Raw genomic sequence first — 12,330 nt, 5'->3', positions numbered from 1 at the left:
ATGAAACTCTTGGAGTCAGTTTTAATTTCTCTACACACTTTCAAGGATGAGAGGTGATGTCTCCGGGCTGCCACCAGGGCCCTCACTAAGGGCTTTTCATTGCCTAAACCTCTACACCAGCACTGTTTTATTAACAATAACAGTGAGATCCTATTGAGAAGCTCCAGAAACAACTATGTCTGGTAGTAATTTTATACCTGTTTTCCATGGCAGAACCCCCTGGCTCTCAGGAAACCATGGGATATTAAGTGTATCCCAGAGAAACAGGAAGATCCAGGACACGTCTTCTGCTGTAGTGGATGGGCAACTGCTCTGAACTGCTGCCCTCTCTACTTCCAAACCACAAACGCTCAGAAAATGCCTTGCTTTTAGGGTACAATTTTAATAATGAATATTGGGAGTTACAAGGCTGAAAAAGCAAGCTCCATTCCGAGAGGGTGTAATAATCCCACCTGTGGCTGTTCCCAGTCCGCACTCCTGCACCCTACCTTGGGGCACAAAAATGGGAAGCAGAAATGGCCTGCTTGTGATGTTACATGATATGGCACAAGGCTTTGTCTTTCTTGAGTGACAAGATGAAAGAAAGAAAACTCAGGACTTGAAACTGCAAAGAATTAAGCCTTAATATCATCAGCCAAGCCGGTGACTGGATCTCAGAGATCTGTTTCCCTCTGAATTTCTCCTTGCTGCTGTGACGTGCTCACACTGAAAATTTTCCCCTGAGCAAGTGTCTGACTAAAATACAGCACACCCTTACCATAAAGCCCTTTGTTAAAACATCTTTGCCATAAAGCTGCAAAACCTTGGCTCCCAAGTACATTAAATCGTTATAAACCTGCCTTCATTTTAACCGTGCAGTATTTCAAAACACAAAGCGCTTCTTCTGAGAGATAGCACTTTAATGAGGAGAGGGGCAAAATATATAAACCAAACCTCATTATAGCATAATTTCCAGGAGACAAGCATGCTGTTATAAAAGGAATCCATGGCAATAGCATTTCACATAGCTTGAAGATTTAATACTTTTAAAAAGCCACTGCTACTTTCAGCCTTTGGTGGTGTTTTGTTTTGAATGTAACAGAAACAACCAAAATTATGGGTCCACTGTCAGCTATGTATTTTATATTCTGTAAATTGTTGCAAACGGAGGATTCAACTTTAAGGCACGCTCACAAAATATAAGGGAGTCAGTAAGAGATGACTACAAGTTACTGTGTATACTTTTTCCTTTAAAGCTCTGCATTCTTAAAGGTTGCTGCTTTAAACACCATGATGCACCCGAACCAGATCCAATTCAAACTGGATTGAAAGTACTTACAATGATACAGTTTGTTCATGTGTTAACACTGAAGCCAAAGAAACCAATCACACTACAAGAAAAATCTGGAGTATTAACAGACAAATGAAAGTAATGGATATAATGCCGTTTAATACCACCTGTCAGATAAATCAGGGTAACTGGCACATCAAAGGGACTGCAATTAGTTTCCAAAAATGAGAATACTCATTTTTTTCTTTAAATATGAAACTTGATTGCTTTCTACAAAATGACAAGTGGATCAGCCTCCCTCAGCCAACAAGAAAAATGTTACCGGAGAAAACTGTTCTTCCTAAGAACAAATTATCTATCAAAGAAGCCTTCTGAATTACACTGGTCTACAAGACTTTTAAACTTAATCTAATAAGAATTGCCATTATTGATTACAGTTCTTCCACATTAGTCTTCCAGTTGTAACTTCTGAAATGAAAGCTTAGCAATGATTAGGTATTTACTACAGTCAGTAGAGTAAAATAGTGAAAAAGAAATGACCATGAAGGCCACCAAAGAAACAACATACCTTTTTTTTTTTTTTTTTTGAGAGAAGGGAAATAAAACAAGCAAGAAGCCCCAACCCCCCACAAATAATCCCATCCCAAACCCAACAACAAGCAAGAGGAGATGCACTTCATGGCAGCTTTGACTTAAAGCACATGTAACACTGATTGATGGATACTGAAAGCAGAGACACCTGTGGAAAATTAAACCCAACCAAGCACCAAAACTGGGACAGGTTTTTTTTATGTTTCTTGGTCCTACTTCAGAAAATTATGCAAGAAAAATCAGAATTTCAGGAAATTATCATTCTAGCTACTGTCACAGATCTGGGTCAACAGCAGGGTAAAAGTTGACCTGTAATTGATGCCTATAACCTGGTTAGGATAAGCATTTCCTCTTATCTCTTGGCTGTGGCTCACAACGAATGCTATTCTGGACTGAAGGGTGCTTATGCTCCCTGATTACCACAAGGTTCAACACTTACTACATGGCTACAGCGATGGAGGGCCACTTCTGCCTGCAGTTCTCAGAGAGGGCATCTGAAGAGAGCACAACACACCAACCCTTTTCCTAAATACAGCATCCATGATTTTGCTGTTCAAGTCCTGTTTCTGAGGTACTTCTTAGAATTTTCATTTTTTCTGATGTGACTCTTGTTTCCAGGTTTAGAGCAAAAGGATAACAAATTCCTCCTTCACTGTCATCACTCTCTTGTAAGTCACAAGAGATGTTTCCAGCTCTTACCAACTGTAGCATGGCAGAAGACAGCAGGCTGGACAAGTCTGAGGCAGCATGTCAGCACACAAATTGTAACAGGATGTCTGGTGTTAAGGTAACCTAGCCTAGCATGTGCCTTCCCTTAGCTCAACTTTAATATTTTTCTGCTTGGCTGTGCAACTAAACCTCGAGGAAGAAGACAGCTGCAAGCAAGTGCACATGCTACTTCTGGTTTTTACAATCTTCCCACTTCCTCCATTAATAGCTGAGGGTTTGGGGTGCTAGAAACAAGAAGACTTATCACAAATGTGCAATGAGAGCCTGAGCTAACAGGTTAGCTGACATGGAACTGTTAACAGTGAATTGGCTTGGAGACAGTGGGGGAAAAAAAAAGGGGTTGGAAAAAAAAGGGAGACAGAGTGAAAAAGACAGAGACAGCAACCAATTCAGCTGCAAGAAATCAAGCTAAATCAGTCCCAAGTGCCCATGTTGGAGAGACTTGATCTCATACCTTGCTTGTTATCAAGGCACTCCTGATACGAGTCAGCTCCAGTTCCGTTGCGGTCTACAGACAAAACAAAAAGTTTCATTCATATCAAACATAAATATTAGAAACGTCTCAAATGGCAGCCCTGCTGGAGCAACACGTTAGGTGCAAACAGCTCTACTGCTTTCGGAGGCCATGCTGGTGTGCTGACAGAACCTGTGAGTGGTTACAAACAAGGCACAAAGACTGACACCAACCCCAAGTGAGAAGCTTCTTTCAGTCGTGGGCAGGAGGTGCTCCCAGCCCTGCCCATCTGTCTCCACACTGCTGATGGCAAAGGGAGGGGATTACAGCTCCAGCTGCTCTGAGTTCCTTAAGCACACGGAAGATGGAATACTTGGAGATAAATCTATCATTGCACTGCTCTCTGTAGGCCCTATGAGAACACTGGTTTGAACCAGCAGAACTCAAACTACAGTCTGGAATAGACTTCTCTGTGGCTTGTGGTGCTGTGGTCCCTTTTGGGTTTTGGCTGCTATATCATATTAAAGGCAACTGAAAATACAAGAACGGTCTTTCCAAATATTACCTTTCCATGGAAGCAATCTTACTGTAGCTAGCACTGGGGTTATCTAATCCAGCAGCAGAGGAGCTGGTCTGTGCCGTGAAAATGGGGAGAAGCTGAGACTCTGGTACACTTGTGCTCCACACAGAGAAGAAAACAGACAGCTCTCAAATACAAATATGGTCACACATGTGGCCTCTCACATCTAGCATGGACATCACCTAACAAAGCTCTTCATCTGCATTAGACGTTCAGCTAGATCTCATCACCTGCATGTAAAAATAGTTTCACCTGCAGGTTAGCAGAGTCAGGTTACAACGTGGTTTGGACCTCAAATGCAAGCCAGAGAATGTTCCAGCACAGCTTCTGCTCCAGCTTTACAATTCAGTTCAACCACAAAAAATGCCTGGATGGTCCTTGAAAAAAAATATTTCCGTAAACCTGGGTAAACTACTGTTCTTTCAGCAGCTTACACACACCGGAACATACGAGGACTAAAGCAATTGAGCCCATGAGGTGTTTGCACAACCTCAAAAAGTGAGGTTTTCTACATCACACATCTAAGAATGCACATGGTGCTAAAGTCAGTCCTGTGTTTAACTATCAAACCATTGGATCAGGTCACCCATGGCACATACTCCTACCAAAGCAACCCCAGTGGCACTGGAGACAGCTCCTCTACTAGAACAGATCTGTGAGGTGATCACGATTAATGAAGGAGCCACTCCACTAGGCTGAGCTGGGTGGCCAGGCTATCCCACAGCAATACTTCAGCATCACCATCCAGAGATGCAGCACAATAGCAATGTGTTTATTTCTTTCTAAAGATGCTGCTCAGGGCGTGAAGTTTATAAATATTGCTCACAACAGAAAAAAAGAAGACACTAAGGAGAACCCTGCCACCCAGGCACCTGCAAACAACTGCATTTCTATACCTCCAACAAGTGACTGGTCCCTGACTATGAGGGCTTGCTGGCATTGCTCCTGTGTGGCAAACACATTCCCACATCAGCTGCCCCTCTCATCTTTGCCCAACCATCAACTGGTGATGGCTCCTTGAAGAGGAAGAGATACAGATGCAAGTTAAAAGGCTTCACATTCAGCAATGGTATTTAATGAACAAAGAAGCAAAAATTGAAGTTGCCCCACTGTTTGTGTTGTGTAAATCGCAGATAATAGATCTCCCTAATCCTAATGAGGCCTTCCTATTAAAATCTTTATTAGCTTTCAGCTCTGCAGATTGCCCAAAGGCTCATCAGTTTCCCTATCTCTCAGTACCAAGATCTGCTTTAACTTTTACAAATAGCTCTAAGATATTTCTCAGCTTATCAGCATTGCCAAGCAGTCTGTCTTATCATTACTATTGCAGATAAAATAAATGAGCTCACGATGATATGAATAATGGCATTTTCTGTAGGCTGGTTTCCCATTACATTTTCAACAGATTGTAAACTTAAGCACAAAAGACAGAAAAAATTAAAAAGAAGCCAGTACGTGTGTGTGTGGCGGGGGAGAGGAGTGGCTTTTTTTTTTTTTTCCTTCCCATTTACCTTCAGTGCCTTAGAGCACAGGCTGCATTTTTAAGCTCACCTGATGAGAGCTAGTAATTAATTTTGAAAGGGAGCAGAAACGCCTCAGCTCTGCTTTCTCTGAAGACCAAAAGCCCGGTTACTTCTGGGATGTTTTTTCAGCTGCATTTGTTGGAGAGAAGCAAGGGCTAAACCACGCTCTTGCCTAATGAAGCCATCTTCATTAGTTTGCTCCTTTCCCTCGCAGCCTAGGAATACCAGTCAGATTGGGAATTGAAATCATGAAAAGCAACAGAACTGCATTTGAATTAAAAGACTGAGCTACAAAGGTCTCCGACGGCTGCTCGGGGCTGATTAGCACGAGGCGCGTGTGGCACCATTGCGGCACAGAGCGAATTTGGCGGCGCACGTTCGCGGATGAAGGCAGAGCATCCGCGGGAGCCGGCGCAGCTCAAAGCCTCTCGCGTCTCTGCCTGCCCGTGACAGCGAGCACGGAGGTCATGTTCTGGCAACCATTTTCTGCCTGGTCCCTGCAGCAAAATCCCTACAGGGTTAAACGCTTTTCCGCTCCCCCCCCCCCCCCCCAAATTCCTCGCCCTGTCACTGTATCAAGGTTATCTATTATTGGCAGTGACAGGTGAAAATTAATCTCCTAATTATTTCTTGCTGCGTAATCTGCACTGAAGGAGTAACGTAAAAGGATTACAGTACACCCTCTACGGAAGGCTTTGCTAGAAAGCCAATCATCCAGGGAGATAGAGGGGATGTGGGAAAGAGATATTTATGACGGATTTCCAACCATTTTGAAGGCTGAATATACTATAACTTTATAAGCGACAGCTCTGGAGTGAGGATATTCTTGCAGGTATCTTAATAGCCTAAGCACTTTTTATTGTTGATTCCTCCAGGAAAAAAAAACCCTTAAGATTTATATCCATTATTGTTCCTGATTCTCCTCTGGAATAGCAGTTACTGCAGGAACAGCATCCATGTACAGATGTTTTTTACCCCCTACAGAAACATTATGGCAAACAATCTACCCAGACTGGTTCAACTCAATATTAAAAATTTTGCAGCTACCTTCTACAGCAATTTAACTGTAACACTTTTGCCACAAAAACATAAGCTAGACGGAATACTTGCAAAAATAAAAGCATTTAAAAAAAACCTCATTTTGTAAGCAAGCTAGAAATATCTTTGGTAACAACACAAACAGCCACCTTGAAATTCTGGCTTTGTGTAAACTCCAGCTCTCCTTTTACCACCCACGAGAAAAGAAGGTTTATTTTTATAGTATTAAAGAACACATATTTATCTTTAACCCTTTCCATGCAGCCATATAAGGTACAAATGGGTGTTTTCAAGAACCTATTTTTTTATGTCCATGTCAACAGCACCATTCTAGTGGAAGTTTCCAAGAACAATCAATCACAGGTTGTGCTCAAAATTACATTAGATACTTTGAGAGATGCTGTCATTACCTGTGCCTCTGAGATAGTTAATGCAGGGGTCCCTGTCTGTGAAGCCCAGCCTGGCAGGTAACAGCACAGGGCAGCAAGGAAAATCACCACTTGTAATCATGTCCTGACACCAGTATCAGTCATGGTTATCTTCCATCTCCTTGATGGCTACAGTGCAGAAATGTCACTAATTCCTTTATGCAAACTCTCAGTGCTTAAATCCAGCACCATGCTCCTAATCTTTGGTAAGCCTAGCCCTGACAAACCTGGACAGTAAGACGCCCATCAGCAGCGAGTGGCCAGCACTGTGGTTTGTGTTTCTAGGGACCAGGATGTCAGGGCTGAGGACAGGTAAGTGACACGAGTGACACTGTCCCGAGCTGGGGCAGGATCTCAGAGCTGAGGACAGGTAAGTGACACGAGTGACACTGTCCCGAGCTGGGGCTGAATCTGAGAGCTGAGGACAGGTAAGTGACACGAGTGACACTGTCCCGAGCTGGGGCAGGATGTCAGGGCTGAGGACAGGTAAGTGACACGAGTGACACTGTCCCGAGCTGGCGCAGGATCTCAGAGCTGAGGACAGGTAAGTGACACGAGTGACACTGTCCCGAGCTGGCGCAGGATGTCAGGGCTGAGGACAGGTAAGTGACACGAGTGACACTGTCCCGAGCTGGGGCAGGATGTCAGGGCTGAGGACAGGTAAGTGACACGAGTGACACTGTCCCGAGCTGGGGCAGGATGTCAGGGCTGAGGACAGGTAAGTGACACGAGTGACACTGTCCCGAGCTGGCGCAGCCCTCGCAGCCGGGGCGGTGCTGGGGGCGCACCTGGGCGCAGTGCGCGCCCGCAGCCACACGGTGGCGCACGCCGCGCTCCGAGCGCGCCCGGCCCCGAGCGCTCCGCACCTGAACCCCCAAACCCCGCCCGGCCCCGCACCGGAACCCCCAAACCCCGCCCGGCCCCGCACCTGAACCCCCAAACCCCACCTGGGCCCGACCCCCGGCACCGTCAGGGGTCACTGCGCCCCCACAACCCCACTGTCAGAAGAAGCCGCCAAGCTGGAACGCATTTGCAACTCCAGGGACAGAAGCTGGCCGAGCCATCTGAACCACTGCTAAAATCACCAGCACTCGAGGTTTTAAATGAGCGGCTCAAATTAGGCAAATTCCCCAGCAGTGACAGAGGTGTTAAGGTTGTTCACCTTTTCCTCTGTTGGTTTTAACACCTCTGGGCCAGGCTGTGGCTCCTGGAGCCTCACTGCTCCCTGGACTCCCAGCATCAACAGTGCTGAAGGGCAGCTGTGTGGAAATGGATTATTTACCTCCTTAAGGCAACTGCTACTAAAAGAGTAAGACTCTATTCAAGTAACTTTTAACAAGCGCTTGCTTCTCCATCTGAAAGACAACTCCTAGGTGATTATTAGAATATCACAAGGACTCTGAAAATACGTGTCCAGCTACCAAGTTTTGCTGAATCCATGCATCACCTCTATATGTTTCTATATATTTCATTTTCACCAGCATGAGGATAAGGCAATTTGAGTTTACCCCATTATGACTAGCGATTTACTTCTCCTCAGGACCTATTTTCAATAGATAAACAGAAATAATTTAACAAAGTCTAGAACAGAACATAAGCTCTTAATGGTTTTCCCTTGGTGTTAAGTAAATGAGGAAATTATTCACTGGCATCTCTCATTCTGCCGATGTTTCAATCTTACAGTTACCTAATCTCTTACACAGTAGTTATGAGAACAAAAGAAATGTGTATGGAGGCAAAGCACCCACCTACTAACATATCAGTACTACTTCTAACAAGCCTGTTTTCCAGTAATATGTTTTCCTGATGGAAATCTGAAGAACAAATTCCTATCCATAGGCATTTTCCCCAAATGCTCCATCATCAACCTCATTATGCGATACAGAAATTGTCCCAAGGGATATTATGTAATGGCAATCCCTCCTTCCTCCCCCTAAGGAGTATATTTCTCATTACATCTCCTAGTAATTGATCAGTCTAGGAAATAATTTCTGGTAAAACCATATGTTTCTTTACCTAGTTTAGAATTTCCATCTTTATTCAGAAGGATAAAAAAAAGACTTTCAGGAGACCCTAAAATTTCCATTTTGATGCACAATGGCAATCTTTGCTTAAACATGCTATTAAGCAAGGAGTAACACATTTTTATACCTGCCTGACCTCAGATCTTGCAAACTCAGAAAGTCATTAAAACTATCTTACATTTCCTATTCTGATGACAAAAATAATTTTATTTGAATAAATCTCTAATGGATTTTAAAAGACTGTTTCGTATTCCAGTGTATCCAGACACCACAAGCCCTAGCTATTGTGGGTCATTCAACACAAAGATGCTGGGAGTCAAGGAATAAAAGAGGAAAAAAAAACCAACAAAAAGAAAGAAAATATTTAAGGCAGAAAATGACATAGACATCTGTGCTTTCCAAAAGTACCATATAGCACAGACCAGCCAGCTGAAGAATGCAGCCCTTTCCACTGCCACTTCTGTGGCATATCACCACTAAACATCCGACCAGGTTTTACTTTAAAAAGCAACAACAGGAAACACTAATATTTATACCCCTTGCTCAAAGTTAACACTTCAAGATTTCACATTCTTGAAAATCACGATGAAAATAAATATCAACTACTGCTAAATATCTTTAGTTTATCACTGGAACTCGAGACATACTCCAAAGCCTTTTTTAACTCCAAAATACCAGAGCTATGTGTGACACTGGTATTTGATTTAGCCGGCCCAGGCCACAAGGTCCAGCAGATGACTGCATGTCCCGATAGAATAACACTGGGATATATTTCACTCCTTCGTTTGCTTATGAGAACAGACTGCCCCTCTCAGATAAACAAGGCTTAAGGTTTCACTCAGAATAGCCCACCTTCCAAACAAAATAAAATTTAAAAAAAACCCCACTGTATACTAGTGAAAACTTGGTATCCAGCTAAATAAAATACTGCCTGCCTTGTCTTACAGCATTAATCTCCACTGGAAAAGAAAATCAGGCATCCAAGCTGGTGCCTTTTTGGCTTTAGCACAGGGCAGTTTTAGGGAACTGCTGTCAGCAAAGAAGAAAATTCTTGAAGAGAGCATTAGGAGCCTGCCACTTGTGGGAAGTTAATGCCGTGTGTATAATTCAAGCAGCTCACCCTTGTAAGTCTGTATGTGGGGAAAATCGGATTTATACATAAACATAAACCTCCGAAGTAAATTCTGATCAGGGATGACCAGAGATTTAACTCTCTACAAAGAAGAATGGGAAGACTCTGTTTTCCTGTAATACCTTGGCAGCCTTTTCCAGTTGAGCAAGGCTTTCTTTCAAGAATTGATAACGAAGTAAATAATTCCAGTTTCTGCGGCACAGGGGAGACCAGTTAAGGACGCTCTCCAAGACCCAAAGCAATCATTCAGAACAGTAACTTACATAACAAGAAATTATCTTTGTTACAAAATTAGGTTAAAAGGACCTCAGATACTGTAATGTTACAAAAAATCAGGACATGCCTTGAGAAGATTAGCTGGCAAGCAGCCTCCTGAGATAAATGCGCAACTTCAAGAAGATTTTACAAGCCTAAAAACCAGTTTAAATTCCTGAGAGACACACAAGCCTTTGCCATTTAAAAAGGTCCTTCTTTCTTTCCCTCTGCCCTCACCTTATTCCCGAGCTCTTTTTCCAAGCCATCTTTAGTTAACCAGTGACCTGGAAATCTTATTTCGCCTCCCCCTCCCCTTTTCAAATTTGTCACTTTAAACATACAAGGTTTAATTTCTTAATTGGATTAAATTTTTCATTCAGGCTAAGCAGAGGGGGTGGGGAGGGGAGCAGAGCCCGGCAGCCCCGCACCCGCGATCCAGCCTGGCCCGCACAACCTGCCCGGCCCGGGAGCGGCGCTGATTTCTCTGGTCAAAAGACACATGAAAAAAAAATAAAAAAAAAATTAAAAAAAATAAATCCACGACGACCATTTTCAGACTTGGTATTCCTTATGAGTAGACGGGCTGTGGCCGCACCGAAAGGGTTAAACTGCCAGGGACGGATTTTTGAGTTTGTTACCGTTTTCAACAGCCAGAAATCCCAGACCAACACCGGCCTCATCCGGCAGCTGGCTACAGCGCCAGCCAGCCAGCAACACCCGACAGAGCCAAGTCGCGATATTCCGCTCGAAGGGACCACCGGGGCACCCACGGAGCCGCCCTGCGGGACCCGCACGGCCACCCGCGGGTGGGTGGTGGCTGGGAGCGGCCGTATCCGCCGGGTCACCCGCGCTGCCCCGCTCGGAGCTGCCGCCCGCGGAAGGCAGAGCTTCAGTATTTATTATTTACCCTCCCCGCTCCCGCGAGGGTGGGAAGGGGGATGCGGTCGCACTGGAGGAATGTGAGAAATAGGGTGAAGAAAAAAAAAAAAAAAAAAAAGAAAAAGCAGCTCGGGAGCGCATCGCATCCACGCAGCTCCGCGCTGCTGCGCCTCTTTCTTGTCTTCTGTTTTATTTAAACACACCCAGTTTCTCCCGCAAAAAAACCCTCCATAATTCTGCTCGGAGCGCTTTTCGGTTCGGCTCCGGGAATGGGCAAGGAGCGGCTCCTGCCCCTCCGCATCCCGAGCCCCGCTCGGGAGAACGCGGCGCGAACCACCCCGAGGAAGGCACCGGGGCTGGCGGTGCGGCCGGGAAAACCGAACCAACCTCTCCGGCTGCACCGAAAACGGCGCAAGAGGGAAAGAAGAAGAAGAGAAACACACAGAGACCGCACGCACGGAGCCACCGGCGGGAAGCACGGCGATTTCCTCTCCTCGGCTGACCGCAAAGCCGCCAGCTCCGCGGCTGGAAAACACTTCCCCCGCCGAGGAACGGGGCTCAGGGAGGGGGACGAGAAGTCCCCGGGGGTGAGGGGTCCCCGGCCCGGAGGGCGCCCACCCGCCCGCCGCTACTCACCGCGCGGCGCGCAGACCATGGCGAGCCCCGCCGGCCCGCCGGGCCCCCGCGGGATGATCCTCCGGGCGCGGCCGGGCGGGCGCGGCAAGGAGCGGAGCGGAGCCGCTCGGGGCCCCCCCGCAGCGGCACAACGCGGCTCCCGGCCCGGAGGTGCCCCGGGGGTCCCGCCGGCCCCCGCCTCCTCCTCCTCCCGCCGCGGTCCTCCGCCGCTCGCTCTTTCCCTCCGCTCTTCCTGAGGCTGCAGGCACAGCGTCTCCTCGCTTATTCTTCTTTATTTTTTCCCCCTTGGGTTTGTTTTTTTGTTTTTTTTTTTTTTTTTTCTCTCCCCCCGGCCGAACCCGGGGCTCAAAGTTTGCGCCCCCGCGCCCGCTCAGCCCCGGAGCTGCCGCGCAGACGGCGCTACGGGTCCATCACCCGCGGGGCCAAAAACACACGAAGGGGCGAAAAGCCCACAGACGTACCACAAAAAAGGTAAAAAAGCAGCAAAAAAATATAAAGCGACCCAGGCGGCGGCTCCGGCCGGCATCCGAGGAAGAGAGCAGGAGAACGCTCAGCTCCGCAGGCAGCACCAGCCCGGCCCCATCCAGGGGCTTCCCCCGGCGGCGGGTTTCTTTCTTTCTTTCTTTTCGTGGTTCACGCCTCGGTAGCCATTATTCCCAAGCATGGACGGGGAGGCACCGCGCCGAGCCCGCTCCGCTCCGCGGCGGCGGTGCCGCTCCCCGGGCGCTCCGCGGCGCGACTGCTCCGCGCGGCCGCGGCCGCCGCGCCCCGCCCCGCGCCCGCCCGCCCGC

The 12,330-nt window shown here is 46.6% G+C and overlaps 1 protein-coding gene across 18 annotated transcripts in view; it reads right to left on the bottom strand.

The window, feature by feature from the left end:
- Window positions 1-12,330, bottom strand: part of FBRSL1 (fibrosin like 1) — a 500,076-nt gene that overhangs the window by 91,622 nt on the left and 396,124 nt on the right. For 14 of the 18 annotated variants that reach the window (XM_088176075.1, XM_088176066.1, XM_088176077.1 and 11 more), the window contains one exon: window positions 3,045-3,098. The exons of the other annotated variants lie outside the window; for them this stretch is intronic. In XM_088176075.1, coding sequence (XP_088032201.1) covers window positions 3,045-3,098 — 54 coding nt within the window. The remainder of the gene's footprint in view (window positions 1-3,044; window positions 3,099-12,330) is intronic. 18 annotated transcript variants of the gene reach the window in all.

This window comes from Sturnus vulgaris, chromosome 19, assembly GCF_052056855.1.
Source record: "Sturnus vulgaris isolate bStuVul1 chromosome 19, bStuVul1.hap1, whole genome shotgun sequence".
In the NCBI taxonomy this organism is placed as follows: domain Eukaryota; kingdom Metazoa; phylum Chordata; class Aves; order Passeriformes; family Sturnidae; genus Sturnus; species Sturnus vulgaris.
Note: the sequence above shows the minus strand (reverse complement) of the source record. Positions and strands in the feature narration are given on the sequence as shown.